The sequence below is a fragment of the Chiloscyllium plagiosum genome, unplaced genomic scaffold (assembly GCF_037043375.1).
Source record: "Chiloscyllium plagiosum isolate Xiang-an unplaced genomic scaffold, Cpla_swu_hap1 HiC_scaffold_14, whole genome shotgun sequence".
NCBI lineage: Eukaryota > Metazoa > Chordata > Chondrichthyes > Orectolobiformes > Hemiscylliidae > Chiloscyllium > Chiloscyllium plagiosum.
The window spans coordinates 31,839,308-31,859,333 of NW_028270152.1; the positions used below are offsets into that span (position 1 = coordinate 31,839,308).

The following is a 20,026-nucleotide window of genomic DNA, read 5'->3' on the forward strand; positions in this document are numbered from 1 at the left end:
CTTTCCTAGCTTTCTATGCATATTATTTATTTCTGTTATCTCCAGCTATGTTGTTTGTCCTCTTCCCTTTCAAATTAGTTAAAATTAACCCCCTCCCAAACCCCACCATCTGTAACTAGTCTCATTCTGAGGACATTGCTTCCAGCCCTGATCAGTTACAATTTGCTTGGCTTGTATATGTTCCGCTGCGCAGAAATCTAAAGCACTTTCTCCTGCATTAAACAAATTAGTTGATGGTGTTTGTTCAAATTGGGTATGGAAAGAATAGCGGTATGTTAAGGATTAATCTATTAGGCCTGAATAAAATGTTAAACTTATAGTTTTATAATTAGTTGGAGGTGATCGATATAAAAAATTTAGAGTAAGGAGCTGAAGCTTTGCAGGACATAAGAAATGGTTAGCAAGCATCTAATTTTTTATTTGGTAATTATCCAGAACCTTTATTTAAAACTGAATATTTGCCTTGCAAGAAATAAGGAAGTACTGGGGGCTGCTTTGAGGCAAGCATTAGCGCCTCATTTAGTCAGGAGTCAGATCTTGCCAGATCCAGATATCAAAGTGAAATGAAAGGTGTGCCTGGAACGTTCACAATCAGAGAAGCAATTGTTAACTGTGTTGAGCAGATTCTTGAACCACCTCTTCTTGAGCTGCTGATCAGAATTAGCATTTAATTTTGACTGAAATGCTTACGTTGTGTCCAGTTACAAATTGACATTGCTTTTCCCTGATGTTGTGGGTTTGGTACATTCAAATGCAAGATTATGCCACCCAGAAAGCGTAAGTCACATTGTCGTACTTCAGAAAGTCACTGACTGCTTGGCAAAAAAAAAGACATCTTGGACTGGACTGAGCAAGGCAGCAATATGTTGTAAGACCTTTCCACATCTTCTTTCATACGTTTGTAAAGTAGATCTGTTTTGGTAAAATCTGACTCCATTTCTTCCAACATTTGCACAATCTGTTGATGATTTAGACTGCTAGCCGAATAAAGCTGACTATTTTGACAACTGCTTGTTAAATATTGAAGCTTGTCTTCCTGGCCGTTAAATCACAGAAATAATTTTGGTGTGCAATTCAGAGAGCAAAGCCAACCATCACCATGAAAAGTGTTTACAGTCAAATGCTGCTTAAGCAGATTCTTGCCGATCATTGTCCAATCATTACAGATGCACCATCCCTTCAGATTTTGAAGCTAAATTTGAACCTCCATTTGCCATGTGGCTGATTCACTGCGTGTGACATGGCGAATGCAGGAGGAACATGGGAAGAGGTAGATTTATCTGAGCACTATTTCTCCAAAGACATGGATAGGACCAGAGCTGGAAAAAGTGCAGTGATCTGACCTGGCAGTCAAGTCAACCAAGTCTGAGCAAAAGGTAATGGGAACCCATGCTGAATCAATGCATATCTTTCCTTCGAGTTGCTGCCTCCTATCAAAGTATGCTTCAGTTCTGTTTCCTGTTATTTTAAAAGGAAAGACTTGTTTAAAAATTTGGGCTTGTGTCTCAAACACAGGTGCCAAATAATAGTTGTTCTTTTAGAACAGGCTCAGTCCAGATGTTTTTAACTGCCCTGGTCTGCATCCAGAAGGTGACCATCTCCTTAATTGTATTCACCTGGAAAGATAGAATTTTAAACTGGGCAATAATTGAATGAGGCAGAAGCATGTCCCAATTTAGGATTGGTTGCAGTGCCCACTAAATTCTCTGATGAAGCAGGGCAAGTAGTAAAGCCTCCAAAAACAAACTTGTTGCTTGATATGTGTACTGCTGTCAATTAACTGTGTATCTTCGATATTGCCTTTATTGTCTCGGTGTGGCAAATTGGCACATAATGTACATGAATGTAGAATATCCAGCAACGCATTGCGCCTTTCAAATTAGTTGACTATGTGAAGAGGGAGCCAAAACCCACAGTGCCTTGACTGTGACATATTCTGCTATTGGTGGCATGAATGCAGCATAGTGAGCCATTTCCTTGTCTCCCAAGCTTACATCTAAGGATGGCAAGCTGCATCATTCTAATCCTTTTGCCGCCTTCTTACAGAGCTATAAAAGTTTAGAATATCAATGAGAGGGAATGACAGGAGAATAACCATGAGGAGATGGAGTAGCCTAGGGAAGAAGGCTTTAACCATGCCCATGCTGCACTGTACAGGTGCAGAAGAGGAGACAAGGTGCTCCCTTGCTCAGGTGAGAGTGCAGCCTCCTCATTTACACTGTGCCACTCCCACTTAACAGAACTAGTATTGACCTCAGTAACCACTTAGCTTTGACAAGTCAAGGGGCCAACGAGTTTCAGGAGAGGCGTTGGAATGAAAATTGCGACAGAAGAGTCAGCAATGGTCAAGAACTGAAGAGGACTTCAAGAATCTACAGATGAGAAAAAGGAAGCATGAGATTGTAACAAGACATAACTGACTTTGAGATTGATCACCTGTCCTTTGCACTTTTTGACTGTTTTTGTTCAATGGTGGTTTCCAGGGATGATTGTACAGAAAGGGTGCCTTTTATCAGAAGGCTGTTTTCAGGACTTTTGGAATTTGGTTGAAATCTCAACAGTCAAGCTGAAGATGGTAGCTCTTCCCCTGAAGTCTGTGATATTCTTGGACTAGGGTGCTTTGTAAAGACAACCTCTTCTTCTTGTTTCTTCTCATTGAGATTACTTATTGTTGAACTCTACCACATTGAAATGGGGTTTTACTCCTTTCTGTAGTTCTTGCATCAAGGTCTCTGGTCTTGACCTTTAATTTCATAGCCGGGCAACATCTCAAGGTTCTATGAAGCTGAAATAACACCATGAACTACAGGTACTGGAAATTTGAAACAAAAGCAAAGTGCTGGGTAAACTCAGGTCTGACAGCATCTGTGGAGAGAAAAACAACATGACCGTTCGAGTCCAGTGTCTCTCTGATAAGGGTTGCCACTCCAAGTAGAGAATAATTCCCTCCTTCAGAATTTTCTTCCCATAGTTTTCCTGCCATTGATGTGGGACTCAGTGGTCTATGGTTCCCTGGCTAATTTCTACCACCCTTCTTGGAAAAATGGAACCATATTGGCTGTCTCCCAATCCTTTGGCACCTCCTCTGTGGCCAGAGAAGAAATAAAAAACTTGGGTCAGAGTACCTGTAGTTTCTTCCCTTCCCACAGTGAACTGGAATACCACTCATTCAGATCTGGGAATTTGTCAATTTTTAATGTTTGCCTAAGTTTCAATACCTCCTGATTCCTGATATCAATCTGTTGTAGGATCTCCGAGTCCCTCTCCCTGAATTCTGTGCATACATCCTTCTTCTCCCGAGTGAAGATAAAGGGAAGGACTCTTTCAACATGTTACCAATATTCTCCAGCTCCACGTACAGATTTCCACCTTGTTCTGAATGGGTCCTACCTTTTCCCTGGTTATCCTCTTCCTCTTAATATACTTGTAGAATTTTAGGATTCTCCATAATGTTGCCTATTTTTAGAACATAGAACATTACAGTGCATTGCAGGCTCTTCAGCCCTCAATGTGCGCCAACCTATAAAACCAATTTGAAGCCCATCTAACCTGAACTATTCCATTTTCATCCATATGTTTATCCAATGACTATTTAAATGCCCTTAAATTTGTCTACTGTTGCAGGCAGGGCATTCCATGCCCCACCTACTGTCTGAGTAAAGAAACTACCTCTGATATCTGTCCTACATCTCTTGCATGCCACTTTGCTCTCTGAATTGCTTTCTTAAGAAACCTCCTGCACTTTATATACTCTACCACTAAGGCCTCTGATTTGTTCCCTTTGCTAAAAGTCTGTTTTCCTTCTTATCCAGTTGTGAATTTTACAGGACATCCATGGGTTTTCTGGGCTTGTTGTGCCTACATTTCACCCTGAAAGGAACACTGTGGATCTCTAATCTTTTTGAACACCCCTTATCTGTTCTGCTGTAGATTTTCCCACAAGTAGCTGAGTCTTTGTCAGAAGGCATTCTGATGGGAGAAAGTGAGGACTGCAGATATGGGAGATCAGAGCTGAGAGTGTGGCACTGGGTAAAGCACATGTCAGGCAGCATCCGAGAAGCAGGAGAATCGACTTTTCGGGCATAAGCCCATTCCTGATGAAAGGCTTATGCCTGAAACATCGATTCTCCTTCTCCTCAGATACTACCTGACCTGCTGTGCTTTTCTGGCACCAAACTCTCGACCGAGTCCTGATGGGGTCTGGATCAGACAAACAAAGGATTTTCTCAAACCAGATGTAAGCCATCGGCTTAACTCCATGTAAACATTGTGACTTCCTTGTTCAGCTTTAATTTCCCTTCATGTTTGCAATAACCTGATGCCAGTGGTATGAAGAATTTCTGCTTCATGATCTTTGAGCTGCACATGTGTTTAAATATCATGTTATACTTCAGTTTGGAAATTGCCATCCAAGGCGTCCTGAACGTGATCCGTATTGAATCTTGGGTTTTTGCTATTACAAATGATGGTTAAACGAAAGCAATACTGGCAAATTTGAAGTTAGGTTATTAATTTATACAAAGTAAAATGGGTTGGAGGGATTGGTGTGTGATGCAACATTTTAGATTGATATAGATTTGGAAAGAAAATGTACATTCTGTGGATTCCTGTCAAGCAGTAACAGTTGGGTAATATGTCCAGATCAGCTGAATTCTCATGGGTAGTGTTCAAGCTCATGAAACATTATTCACCACACTGCAGAATGTAATATAAAGTTCCAGTTAACTTTGCATTATTTCAAAGTAATTAATATTTTTAGGAAAGACTAGTTTTTGCTCTAAGTGTTCACTGATGTTTGTTATGTCATGTTAGGCACTGGCCTATCACAATTAATTGGTCAAGTGAAACTGACACTTGGGGGCCCGATGCCATGGCCTGTCCTCCAGGAAGGGGATGCTCATCCTCTGGACCACTCCTTCCACTAGGACCTCCAGGTCCCTATCAGAGAATCCCAGCATCATCTATCCCTTCTTCGATATCTTCTGACTGACTGCCCATCACTGAGCCCATCACCTGACTGCCAAGTATCCCTGAAATACAACTGCTGACAGGGAACATTCAGTGAATGGTGAGTTGTTCCAGGAACGGCACATGATAAGTTGGAACTAGAGTTTGATGAATGCAGGTAGGAGTGGGTTAGGTAGTTACCGAGGCAAGTTATGTAAATTATAAGATCGTGTCTGGCCTTGCAGAGACAAACGTTCCAAAAAAATACTTGACAAAACTGACACTTGGTCAAAAAAAAAACTTGAGATTCTACACTCCATTTCAATGATAGACTCTAATTTCTTTCTTAGAAGTATTCTTTTGAATGCATGTCTGAAATCATTTACTTGAAATTATGTTGCTTTTAGTGTTAATAGATAGCAGTCTATTTTGAGAGTATACATTATATCAATCATTCTGTAAATTATATTGTTTCTATAAACTTGTTTTTCAGTTTTGAATCATTTGATTTATGCAAGTTTTGTTTCTAATGCTTAGGCTGGAAAACTTGCTATTGACAGAGGATGGGCAATCAATGTTGGTAGGTAGCAGAAACTACTTTTCCATAAAGATTTGTGAGCCATGTACAGATAACTACTGCTAATGTGACAGTGGAATGTTTTTATAGTCAATCAATCGGCTAGCTGAAGATGCAGGTAAAGTGTTTGAGATTTATAGCAATAGTAGAGCTATTAATATTAGGATACACTTTTCTTTTTCATTGCAAATTATTTTCAATAAACTTTACTACTGTTTGCACGTCAGTTTGCTAAGTTTTACAAGCAGTCTTCTTCACCAGCTTTACTGTAAAATCTGTAAGAGCTCACCTCTAAATTTAATGGTAATTAACTTGGATCTCAATTTTAGACCGAGTTGAGATAGCCAACCTGAAGGATTATTAGTCCTGAATCGTTATAACACCCATTTCAGGTACACACACATTGTCACATATTTTACAGAATTTAGGAAGCTAATCATAACAAGTACAAAAAAAGTAATACTTAATAAAGGAGTGATGTTTTGGTAAATCTACTCCAGAATCCCAGATTGCAATACTGGTTTCTTGTTCTATTTTGTTGACTTAATCTTTCCTTTCCTTAGTCCTTTTTGTGCACCAAACAATTCATTGTCAATCTCATATTGGCTAAGTAGTGTTTTCTTGGGTTGGTTGATTGGTTTCTTTCAAAGTAAATATAAAACCATAGAAAATAGGAATAGGAGTAAGCCTTTCTGCCATTCAAGTCTGCTCCATTATTAGGTTTGATCATGGCTGGCCACCCAACTCAATACCTAGTTGCTGTTTTCACTCTACATCCTTTGATTCCATTTAGCCCAAAGAACTATATCTGATGCTTCTTGTAAACATTCAATGTTTTGGCCTTTAAATGTTTTCTGTGACAAAGAACTCCACAGGCTCAGCACTCTGTGTGAAGACATTTCTCCTTTATCTCATTTGAAAATGACCTACTTGATTAGTCCTTAACTGTGACCTATGGTTCTGGATTCCTCAGTCATCAGGAACATCCTCCTGCATTTATGCTGTCTGCTCCTGTTAGAATTTTATAGGTTTTTGAGATTCCCCTCCTGCCAGTTCTTCTAAATTCTAGTGATTATAGTCCTAACCAATTCATTCTTTCTTCATATGTCAGTCTTGCCATCTCAGGAATCAGTTTGGTAAACCTTCACTACACTCTCTTCATAGCCAGAAAATTCTTCCTCCAATAACGAGACCAAAACTGACAACATTCTGCAGTTGTGGTCTCACCAAGGCCCTATATATTTTTACCAAGACATTTCTGCTGCTGTATTTTAAATCCTTTATTTGTGAAGGCCAAAAAAACCACTTGCATTTTTCAATGCCTGCCTCACCTGCATGGTTATTTTCAACGACTGGTGTACAAATCATCCAGGTTTCATTGCACCTCCCCCTTTTCCAATGTGTTCCCATTCAGATAATCTGCCTTCTTGTTTTTGCTACTAAACTGGATAACCTTACATTTATCCACGTTGTAGTCTTTCTGCCATGCGTTTGCGCACTCACTCAACTTGTCCAAATCTCACTGAGACATCCCTGCATCCTCCTCTCAATTCAATCTGCTAGCCAGAGTTTCTGTCATCTGCAAACTTGGCAATATTGTATTTAACTCACTCATCTAAATCATTTGTATATACTCTGAATAGCTGGGGTCCAAGCACTGATCACTGTGTTACCCTATGAGTCACTAGGTGTTTGTCAGAAAAAGGCCGTTTATTCCTACTCTGTTTCCTACCTGCCTATCACTTCTCTGTCCATGTCAGTACACTACCCCCATCCCATGAGTTTTAATTTTACATGTAATTTTCTTATGAGGGACATTGTTGAAATCTTTCTGAAAAGTGAAGGAAACAACATCTATTTGCTCCCACTTATCAACTCTCCTATTTGCATCCTCTCAAACTTCCAGTGGACTTGTCAATCATAATTTCCCTTTTATAAGTCCATGTTGACTGTCTGATCCTCTCATCATATTATCAAGTGCTTTTCTATCAATTTTTTTATAATGGACTCGAGCATCTTCCCCACTACTGAAGTCAGGCTAACTGGTCAAGAGTCATAGAGATGTACAGCATAGAAACAGAGCCTTTTGTCCAATTCATCCAGATATCTCAAATTAATATAGTCGCATTTATCAGCATTTGGCCCATATCTGCCTAAACCCTTCCTGTTCATATACCCATCCAGGTGCATTTTAAATGTTGTAATTGTACCAGTCTCCACCACCTCCTCCAGAAGGTAATTCCATACATGCATCACGCTTTGTGTGAAAATGTTGCTCCTTAGGTCCCTTTTTAAATTTTTCCCCTCACCTTAAACCGTGCCCTCTACTTTTGGATGCTGTCATCACAGGGAAAAGACCTTGGCTCAGTGGTTAGCACTGATGCCTCACAGCATCAGGGTCCCAGATTCGATTCCAGCCTCGGGCGAGTGTCTGTGTGGAGTTTGCATATTCTCCCCGTGTCTGCGTGGGTTTCCTCCCACAGCCCAAAGATGTGCAGGTCAGGTGAGTTGGCCACGCTAAGTTGCCATAGTGTTAGGTGCATTAGTCAGGGCGAAATGGGTCTGGGTGGGTTACCCTTCGGAGGGTCAGTGTGGACTTGTTGGGCCAAAGGGCCTGTTTCCAACTGTAGGGAATCGAATCAAAAATCTAATCTTTATCATATCCATGCCCCTCATGATTTTATAAACCTCTATAAGGTCACCCCTCAGCCTCCGACACTCGAGGGAAAACAGCCCAGGCCTATTCAGCCTCTCCCTGTAGTTCAAAAATTCCAACCCTGGCAACATCCTTGCAAACTTTTTCTGAACTCTTTCAAGTTCAATAACATTTTTGCTTTAAAAGGGAGACCAGAATTGAATGCAGTATTCTTAAAGTGGCCTAACCAATGTCCTGCACAGCTGCAACATGACCTGCCAACTCCTGTACTCATGTGCTGACCAATAAAAGCAAGCATGCCAAATGCCGCCTTCACTATCTTGTGTACATGCAATTCTACTTTCAGGGAACTATGAATGTGCACTGCAAGGTCTCTTTGTTCAGCAACACTCTCCAGGAACTCACCATTTAAGTGTATAAGTCCTGCCCTAATTTGCCTTTCCAAAATGCAACACCTTACATTTATCTAAATTAAACCCAATCTGCCAATTCTCAGCCCATTGGCTCATCTGATCAAGGTTCCATTGTACCCTGAGATAATCTTGTTCACTCTCTACACACCACAAATTTTGATGTCATTTGCAAACTTATTATCTATACCTCACATATTCACAATCAAATCATTCTTTAAAAAAAAAGTTCATAATACCACAATGTTAATAGGTTTATTCAATATTCATATTATTTAAATTTTATATCCAGTAATTTCAGTTGTTAAATGTAAATTTACATGGACTACTGTACCTTACAATTACTAAATTCATGTTTAAAAGCTTCACAGTAATCATTGATTTTCTTCTGTCAGGTGGTGGCTTTCATCATTGCTCAAGTGAACAAGGAGGGGGCTTTTGTGCTTATGCTGACATAACTTTGGCAATTAAGGTGAGAATGTACAATAAATGAAAGTGAAATTTTGAAACTTGTCAGATGTGATTAGAACTCTTGGTGTTTCTCATTATTTTTGTAAAAAAAAAACAAATGAACTGATTTTTGATTGTATGACCTGGCCTGGAAGTTAATTGCAGACTGATTCTTGTTCAAAGAATACTGTAGATGCTTTGGCTTCACACATGTATTTATGCTCAAGCTTTGGCGAATGTTTACAAGTTAAAACAGAGAAGTCACTCTCAACCAAATCGACAAAGGCACTGTTGAACCAAACAAAGATGAACAAAAATGTGATTTTTTTTGTCAAAAGGATTGTGGCTATGAAAATTTCAGGACTGAGGTTTGATTCCTCTCTGGTTATCCTCCCAATATCTACTTATTGAAAGTTCAGAGACTAGAAATTAAGGGTACAGTCCACAAAGTCTACTGGAGTTTTGAGAAGATTTGTAGCTCAGGTTGATGTTTTGGATGTAGGTTTGCTCGCTGAGCTGGAAGGTTCATTTCCAGACGGTTCGTCACCCCACTAGGTAACATCTTCAATGGGCCTCAGGTGAAGCATTGCTGATAATTCCTGCTTTCTATTTATACGTTTGGGTTTCTTTTGGTTGGTGATGTCATTTCCGGTGTGAAGTCACTTCCTGTTCCTTTTCTCAGGGGGTGGTAGATGGGGTCTAACTCGATGTATTTGTTGATAGAGTTCCAGTTGGAATGCCATGCTTCTAGGAATTCTCATGCATGTCTTTGTTTGGCTTGTCCTAGAATGGATGTGTTGTCCCAGTCGAAGTGGTGTCCTTCCTCATTTGTATGTAAGGATACTAGTGAGGGAGGATCATGTCTTTTTGTGGCAAGTTCATGTATCCTGGTGGCTAGTTTTCTGCCTGTTTGCCCAATATAGTGTATGTTACAGTCCTTGCACGGTATTTTGTAAATGACATTTGTTTTGCTTGTTGTCTGTATAGGGTCTTTCAAGTTCATTAGCTGCTGTTTTCGTGTGTTGGTGGGTTTGTGGGCTACCATGATGCCAAGAGGTCTGAGTAGTCTGGCAGTAATTTCTGAGATGTCTTTGATGTAGAAGAGAGTGGCTAGTTTTCTGGTTGTGTTTTGTCTGCTTGTTTAAGTTTGTTGCTGAGAAATCAGAGGACTGTGTTCATTGGGTACTCATTCTTTTTGAATATATGGTATAGGTGATTTTCCTCTGCTCTGCATAGTTTTTCTGTGGTGCAGTGTGTGTTGGTTCGTTGAAATAATGTTCTGATGCAGCTTCGTTTGTGGGTGATGGGATGATTGCTTCTGTAATTCAATGTTTGGTCTGTATGCGTTGTTTTCCTGGAGATGCTGGTTTGAGGTTGCCCATTGGCTGTTTGCTCTAAGGTGACATCTAGGAATGGCAGTTTGTTGTTGCTTTCCTCCTCTTTAGTGAATTTTATGCCAGTAAGGGTATTATTGATGGTCTTGAAGATTTCCTCTAATTTATTTCATTTATTGATGACAAAGGTGTCATCCACGTAGCGGACCCAAAGTTTGGGTTGGATGGTTGGCAGAGCACTTTGTTCAAGTCTCTGCATCACTGCCTCTGCTAAGAACCATGATATTGGAGATCCCATGGATGTTCCGTTGGTTTGTCTGTAGGTTTTGTTGTTGAAGGTGAAGAGTGGTAAGGCATAGGTCCACTAGCTTGATGCTACTGTCCTTGTTGATGAAGTTAGTGGTGTTGGTGTATGTGTCTTTGAGTCTTCTAATAGTGTAATCAATGTTTCCTTGGCCAGGTTAATGTTGATTGATGTAAACAGGGCTATTAAATCAAAGGAGACTATTATTTCATCCTCTTTTATCTTATTGTCTTTGATGGTCTTCAGGAATTCTTTGGTGGAGTGCATGGAGTGGCGTGAGTCTTTTACTAATTGTTTTAGTCTTTGGTGTAGCTCCTTGGCCAGTCTGGAAGTTGGTGTTCCAGGTAGTGAGACTGTGGGTCTGAGGGGGGCCCTTGGTTTGTGAATTTTGGGTAATCCGTGGAAATGTCGTGTGTTGGATCCCTCTGGTTTCATTTTTGACTACATTGTAAAAGCGAGCGCACTACTTACAGATGCCAACACGTACCAACAAGTGGCGATCGACTCAACCCTACCACTAGAGAACTGAATTACAGCTCTACTCAAAAAACTTCAGAAATCTGGAGAAATGAATAAGACTGACTTCCAAAAAATGAAACCGGACTGATCCAACACACCACGCTTCTATGGATTACCCAAAATTCGCAAGCTCGCCAGTGACATCTGTTTTATTTTTCCTTTAATTTACCCCTTAACTATGTATGTCTGTGTGAGTGGTGATGAGAATCAAAGAAGATTGGCTTTAAATCATAATTAGATTACCTTGTTGTCTAACTTTGCTCAGCTAAAGCTAATTTGTTGATAATAAATTGCTAATTCCTTTCCTTAAGCGATAAACTTGGTAGCTGTTACGGTTATTCAAAATCTGGTTAGAATTCATTGGGGCAATCTTGATGATCATTGACTACTTTAATTTTACTGTGTTGCTAATTTAAGGGATTGGCTGTCTGTCTCCATATTGTAACAATACAATAAAACAAAATGTGAAAACTAATTATATTTATAAGATACAACTTATTACCTATATTTAGTTATAATTATCAAAAACCATTTTGCAGTCATTACAAAATGAATGATAATTCTTTTTAACCATTAAATTCTCAATTGTAACAGCCCACAGGAAGAATGTCTTCCTCAATTGTATTATTTTAGCATTCTATTTTGCTGAAATGAAACGAATACTGTAATAAAATAAAACTAATTGAAATACACCAATTACTTCATTCTTGTAATACCAAGCACCTATCAAGGAAAACATTTCAAAACCTCTTATACGTAAACCATTTTAACAGGTTACATCCTTCATATCCTGTCATCTCTATTTCCCTCTAATAAGCTGTTTATCACTGCAAAGCAAATTTGAGGGAACTTTTCAATCAACAATGAGCTGTCTTCCAAATGTTATCATTTGCAACACACTAAGGTTAAATTGTGCTTACCTTCTTGCATTACAATGTAAAAATTTTTTGTTTTAAGGTATTAGCCTATGGATTTAAGTGAGTGATGCTATCATACATGCTTAATCCATTTGCATTGCATTCCTGTCTTCTGTGTTAATATAAATGCTAAAATATTTAGTGAACAACTGTGTGTTTCTGCTAAAACTATGAAGTGGGGAATGAGATTCATTAATTTCCAGTCTTGCTTAAATGTGCTATCAGCACACGTGTGTCTGGATATATAATAAGTAATTATCTGAATCTTGTCAGTCCTACTGGATGATTGCCACTTTAGGACAGCATTTTATCTTGTAATATCACCTTTTTCACATTTCCATATATGCATGCAGTTCATATTTATGCACAATGTTTGCTGATCATTCCACTGTAAATGCATGAGTGTTCTGCAGGTCGCATGCCTGTTTTGCACATCCCTTCCATTATTTTATAAGGATATTGGTGAAATTAATGTATTTTGCTCAAGGATATATGTGATGAGAAGGGCAACCTGATCACTTTTCCTCAGAAACCCAGGCAAAAGCCTATGCTCTCATTAGATTCCTCTCAATATATTACAGTCATTTGTGGAGGTGATAGTGGAGCTGTATTATTGCTCGATTATTATTCCAGGTGATGTTCTGGGTACACAGGTTTGAATTCCATCTCGGCAGATTGTGGAATTTGATTTCAGTAGAAATCATGAACTAAAGGTCTAGTAATGACAATGAAACCATTATTGATTATCAGGAAAAGCCCATCTGGTTCACTAATGTCCTTTAGGGAAGGAAATTGTTATCCTGCCCTGGTCTAGCCTATATGTGTCTCCAGACCCACAGCAATGTGGTTGACTCTAACTGCTCTCTGGAATGGGTAGTAAATGCTGGCCTAACCAGTGACGTCTTCACCCATGGAATGTATTTTTTAAAAAGTTTTCATTTGCAGTTGTCCTATCCAGAAGTCAATTCCTTCTGTTGATTACATTCTGTTTTTGAGAACTTTTGCAGTCTTCATTATCCCCTTGACCCTATTTGATGGTTTAATGATCTATAATAGTGTTTTTTTTTATCTTTATGGTCTACTTAATTATCCTGACATTCCCTTTGTTCAAAGATGTGGCAGCCTGCATTTTCCCAATATTTTTGTGTAACATTGTCCTTCCCATCGGGCAATTTCCCAATCTTATCTCACCTGAGTTTTGAACCTTCCTTGCAGCGTAGTGATAGTGATAGCACAGTCTAGTATGGGGGTCTAACTAGAGTCTGGCCTGACTGAGTGGCCCCATGATCGCTTTTGGAGCAGCTTTTTAATTCCAGATTTTTTAAAAAATCACATTTTGGTAATGGTTTTGGGATTCAAACACGTCCCGAACACATTAATCTGGATTTCTGGATTACTAGTTAAGTGACATTACCTTTATTCCACCACCTCCTTATATTTTAATAGCTTGCTCCACAGTGTTTGTTTCTGTTCAAACATTCCATCATGGTCAAATATTTTCAAACGCTTTTAAATTTGCTTGTGTGGTGACAGGCACTTGCATTTTAACTTTTATGATGCACTCTCCCGGCTGCTCCAAGTTTTTGTTAGACCGTTTCTGTGTACTTCACATGTGTTTCCATGTTTCATTTTCATTTATTCACAGCATGAAGGCATCACTGGCTAGGCCAGTATTTATTTCCCATCCCAGGGGTTAGTTAAGAGTCAACCACATTGCTCTATTTAAAGCAAGTCACCTGTGTTTGCGAGTGTGTGGAAAATGTAGAGTTTCCTCATATTAATTAGCAATGATGGGCTGAAAATTTATGGAAGACATGGACTACTTGCACCCCCGTAGAAAAAGTAGCCTATAATCTGGCTGATCCATTGGATGCCTGCCCTGTGGCCGAAACATGTTGTGGGTGTGCTAACGTACCTTATTGTGAGACTTTCACCCCTCCCTGGGAGATCCTTCCACCCTCAGGTGCTGCTGGCTAATCTGGATGCAGCTCCAACAGCACCAGAAGCTCTGTAGTGGTTGCTGTTGGTACTACAGCCAGACACATGAGGAGGTTCCACTAAACTTGACCTAAAATAAATCTGAAGGATAGGGTCAAAGAGAGTTTGGGTTAGTTGGAGAGGGGTTTAAGAGCAGACAGGTGGCGGGGGAGGGGGGAGTATTATTTTCAGAGGAGCTGCTCTGATGTGCAAAGGGCCTGTAGACAATATTCCTCCATTTTCCTCCTACAGTTCTATATGCTACTACTTTTAATAAATGTCCATCTGTATGTGCAAATCATATTTTGGAATGGGCAGCAATATTATCAGGCTCACTTGAAATTTTAGCAAGCTTTTCTGTCCCTTAAGTATTAACTTGTATATGGTGATGGTCTGCCAATTTGGGGGTGCAAGATTGGGCACCCAGTTAATATTATATGGCCACCTGCCAAAATGCCTTGTGGGTGGTGATACATGTAATATCCAGCCCGATATCTATCTCGCTGATCCACTGTGCCCAGTACTCCTTGTTTAAATTTTCTCTTTTCTACTTTGTTTATTGGTTTGCTAATTATTCAGAGTTGCTGCTACTGTGTGCACTAACTTGAAATGTGTAGTTATGCAGCTAATCTTGCTTTTCTTATGTTGTATTTTTGGTGCAGTTTCTGTTTGACAGAGTGGAAGGAGTGTCTAAGGCCATGATCATCGATTTGGATGCACATCAGGTATCTTCCCAAATTTTTTTTAATGTGGAAATGAAAAGCACCTTCTGTTTTTCTCTGTCCTGTTTTTGAACAGAAACATGTCATTTATTTGTTGAGGTAATTTTCCTGTAAACATTACAAGTTTGATTGGAAGTCAAGTGAATAGTGCGGATAACCTGCCCATTCTTCAATAACAATGTAAAATAAATAATTTCTGATACAGCAGTTACCTTGTGAGTTGATATCAGAAAAGAATGTTTCTGATTCAGAGCCACTGTACTATAGAATATTCATGTTCTTCTTTTGCCAACATTGGGTTCCCCAAGCCAAAATGAGCATAAGATTTATTGTGTTTAATTGTTCTGGCAGTGACTGTATAGTTGAATTGATTACTTCATTTGGGAGGCATACTGTTGTAGCTCAGGTTGACTCAGAGAAATTGTGGGCTTCCAAAACCGACTTAAAGACAGAAGAACCACTCTGCTTCATACCTCATTTTAATACTAGCAAGTAGCAACAACAAACTGTTGGCACCAAATAAGTATCCAACAACAGCAAGTGGTGAACTGGCTGAGAGGTTGGGTCTGTTGAGGACAGAAGTGAGATGGAGTGACAATCCAGAAGGTAGAGTAGAGTCATAAAGTATATTTGTGGATCGACGGAGGATGGGAGTGGAACTCCCTACTTCTCCAGTGACCACAAAAATGAAGTAAAAGCAAATTTACATGGGGCTGTTTTGAACTGGTCCCAGCATTCATTTGAAGTATTGCTGCTGAGACCATTCAATGCTTTGTATATTTAGGCAGAAAATGAGTGGCTTATGCACAGCCTGAATCTCTCAATCATGTTCTGCAGCTCTCTTCGAGCTTCAGTTTTCATATGTAAGAAACGTTATGCCTGTTTCAGGTGGACAGGCTTCATCCCCATTTGTAAGCTCACCTAAATCTGACAGTAAGTGGGCTTTGGGTATTAGTGGATTTTCAATTGCTATTCATTTTTAAGGCCAGTAACTGGTGGGCATGCTTTAAGTCTCCTCATTAGTCTGATCAGCACCTTCCCTCTGTACTTCTAGAGGAGGTGGTGAGTTAAGAAACTTTAGACTAAAGAGAAAATGAAGATGGTGGAGGTCTTAAATAAGAGCTCAAAATGTTGGAAATGCTCAGCAAATCTGGCAGCATCTGTGAAGAGATATCATACCAAAGTATCTGCTGAGTATTTTGAGCCTTTTCTGTTTTACTGTGTGGTGAATTGTGGTCACAAATGATTTTCCTTCTATCTCAGTCAGAGTAGGTTGTGGAAGGATATGTTGAAACTTTGTTTCAGTTATTGTGGTTTTTCCCATTCTTCCCATTCTTCTAACCAAAACATAAATTGCAACTTTCTAGTATATCAGATATTGTTCACAAAAACAATGTTAAGCAGCAACCCATAACAGGAACATAATGCTGAACTACAATACTGAACCAGTAAAGGATATGGAAGAACAGAGCAAAATTAGGCAGCAATTTGACCATGCCTTGAGTAACGTATTCTGTTTTGGTCAACTGAATTTAAAAAGTAATATTCCAACCTTTGAGGCAATTCATGGAAAAATTACAAAGGTGATTCTCCATTTCAGTTCACTGAGGATTTAGTAGTGAGATCAAAATAGAGAGGCTGACATTTTCACCTTGAAAGCAGATGGTAATTCTAGGATAGTCCTTCAAGATGAGGCACTGCATAGGTCAGCATTGACAGGAGAAGAATGTAATGAGATGTTGAGAAATAGTTTTACACTGAATTTTATATTGTGAATGATAAAACAGCAACAATCCATCATCCATTTAAACACAAACAATAATATCACATTAAATTGCAATTTAGTCAGTTGCTTTCATGTTTATTTAGTGCAATTTATTTGTTGCCTTTGGTGGGGATCAAGGATTGCTTTATTTGTGAGAGTAAATTGTACAAAGGGCGAATGAATCATTTTGCAGAATAGTTTGTTAATTTTGTTGTGACCAAATGTGAGGGTAAAGGAAAATGAAAATCTTAATATTAACAACTTACTAGACTGCAAGTTAGTAGGCAGCTGTGTTCAGTTATGTACTAACTTTAGAGGGCCATTAATATTAGGTATGATTCAAATAGCATTGGCATCAAGGGCAAGACATCCCTTTTGTCTGGTATTAATGCATTATTTATGCTCCCCTTGCATGTGGCATAGTGCAATATCATTGGCATGCACCTGTAATGGTTAAGGGTTTGTACTTGTCACCTGAAGGCCTAAAAGAAAAACATTGATACCTTTTGTAGTAATCGTCAGCTAAATAATGAGTAATTGATCCATTCCACCTCCTGTGATCCCAGCGTCATAGATACCGATCTTCGATCCATTGTATTCACTTCATAAAACATCAAGAAATGCTTTAGTGAACTGAAAACAGCAGATATTATGGGTTCAAAATAATTGAGGATTTGTGCTCCAGAACTGGCTCACTCCTAACTAAGCTGTTCCTGTGCAGCTATAATACTAGTTGACAATATGCCCAGATATGTTCTGTGCACAAATAACGGTACAATTCTAATCAGGTCGATTACTGCTGTATCAGCTTACTCTTAGTCATCAGTGGTGATGGAAGCACTCATTAAACGTGCTGTGAAATCGCATTTACCTACTCATTGATATTCAGTTTGGGTTTAGCCAAGACTATTCAACTCTACTTCACATTACAACCTTTTAGTTAAATAGGGACACAGGGCTGAATCTTTAGGATGAAGGGGTGAAGATGCCTTGGCATCATGGCAACATTCAAATGAGTTTAATACCAAGGAACTCCAATTAAATTGAAGTCAGTGGAATGCAGGGAAAAGAAACTCCTCCAATCGTTGAAATCATGCTTTCCAGAAAAGAACATGTGATTGTTGGAGGCCAATTATCTCAGCCCTAGAACGTCACTGTTGGAATTCCTTATGCATGTGTCTTAGGCCAAACTACTAAGCTGCCCCATTGATAATCTTCTCACCATCACAGGGTCAGAGAGGTTTCACAAATATTTGCTCAATGTTCACTTCCATTCGCAATTCCTTAGATACTGAAGCAGTCCATTGGCAGCAAGTAGGAAGTCTGGACAACATTCATGTTCGCACTGATAAATGGCATTTAACATTTGCACTAACAAGTGACCATCTCCAGCAACTGAGAACCCAGTCACCTCGCTAACATTTTCACTATTAAGTTCCCACTGTCGACTTTGAGGACTACAAGAAACTTGCATTGAATAGCTACATAAGTGCCTATGGCTATGAGAGCAGATGAAAGGGGGAGTTACTTACAGTGAGTTTTCAGCCCTTAACTCAGTAAGGTTTCTCTGCCACACACAAGGATCAAGTTATGAGTGTGATGAAGTGGACTCCCTTTTGCCTGGATTGGTGTAACTACAACATTCAGCAAGCTTGACATTATCCATGATAAATTAATCCATTTGATCGTTATTTCTCACACTAGCCTAATCATCAATCACTGCCAATGCACGTTGGGTATAAATCTTGGAACTCACTACTGAACAAGTTTTTAAAAGCAACCTGAATACATGAGCAGCCAGTTCAAGAGGATCATTGATGCCTTTGGGAATGCAACAAGGGATAGAAATTAATAATGAATATTACACATTCCAAAAAATGATTTTTATAAACATTTTATAGAATCCTGAAGCTAAGGTGACCATGTTGAGCCTGCTGTCTGTTTGGGGGATCCACTACACTCCTTGCTGGCTAGTGTCACACCTGAGGGTCTCTTCAGGCCACTGTTCACTTGAGCAGCTCGATTTAGTTTACCTAGCTTTGGGATTGCAGCATTCCCCTTCCCATACTGGGTGTTTGTCATGGCTGGTGTTGTTAGCTTTTTCTCCCTTCTCTTCCTGCAGGATAATGATTGGGGCCAGTGGGCATCTTGTCTAAAATCATGGCTTACAGCTGCTGGGGCAAGATAGAAGAGCTGCTGGGTTTGTCTGGGTTGTGGGTTGAGAGTGATGGCTGTTTTTGTTCAGATGGAGCTCTGCTGCTCCCCTTCATTATTCTGCTGGCTGTGAGGTGAATAGGGGAATGTTTTACCTGGTCATAGCTGGTGTATTGCTCTTTGGGATCATGGGGAAAAGAATTAAGGCCTTGTGGTGAGAGGGTTGGATTGGTTGTAACTGGAATAGACCTTGGATGTGGCCTGCAGTATGGTTAGGGTCAGGCAGCTGTGGTAGCAGGTGGCTTGGGGCTCTGTGGTCTTGTGTGTGGGGCTACCTGGTGCAGACATCTGGCAGCGAAGGTAGTCTGCAAATTGGAAGGCTGGGTCCTGGGAGCAGCTTGAAGTCTGAAAGCAGAAGAGATTGTACTGAAGTGGAGTCAGATCGATTACTCAAGGTCCTGCTCTTCAGCCTCTTTCCTCACTCCCTGTAGTTACTCCACAGGAGCTCATCCCTGTTCCTACCTAGGTCGCTGGTACCAATGTGCACCATGACCAACAAATGCTTTTGCACCGCAGTAAATAATGATAAAACATTCATAGGTTGTGGTACCAATGACCTAGGTAGGAAGAGGGATGAGGTCCTATGGAGTAATTACAGGGAGTTAGTAAAGAGTCTGAAGAGCAAGACGTTGATGGTAGTAATCTCTGGGTTACTACCAGTGCTACGTGCTAGTGAGGCAAGGAATAGAAAAATAGGAGAGATGAATGTTTGGCAAAGGAGCTAGTGCAGGGGGCAGGGTTTCAGGTTCTTGGATCATTGGGATCTCTACTGGGACAGGGGTGACCTGTACAAGATGCACTAGACTGGAGGGAAACCAATATCCTCACAGAGAGGTTCACTGGTGTTGCTCAGCAGGGTTTAAACTAGAATGGCAAGGGTCTGGGAACAAGAGCAGCAGGTAGAGCGATTATGGGGAAGGTTGATGTTAGGATCAGAAAGTTAGAAAGAAAGGATATGCAAACACAGGTAACATGGTGGCACTAATGGATTGAAGTGTGTTTATTTCAACACAAGGAGTATTTATAGGTAAGGCAGATGAGCTTAGAGCCTGGATCATGACATGGGACTATACTGTTGTGGCCATTAGAGAGACTTGGTTGAGAGAGGACAGAACTGTCTGCTCAATGTTCCAGGGCTTCATTGTTTTAGATGAGGCAGAGAGGAAATTAAAAGAGATGGAGGAGTTGCATTATTAAGCAAGGAGAATGTCTGCCTCATCTACACTCTGAGGAT

The 20,026-nt window shown here is 39.9% G+C and overlaps 1 protein-coding gene across 1 annotated transcript in view; it reads left to right on the forward strand.

Moving 5' to 3' along the window:
• Positions 1-20,026, forward strand: part of hdac11 (histone deacetylase 11) — a 124,349-nt gene that overhangs the window by 58,817 nt on the left and 45,506 nt on the right. Inside the window, exons 7-9 of the mRNA XM_043707994.2 lie at positions 5,485-5,527; positions 8,986-9,062; positions 14,754-14,816. Coding sequence (XP_043563929.1) covers positions 5,485-5,527; positions 8,986-9,062; positions 14,754-14,816 — 183 coding nt within the window. The remainder of the gene's footprint in view (positions 1-5,484; positions 5,528-8,985; positions 9,063-14,753; positions 14,817-20,026) is intronic.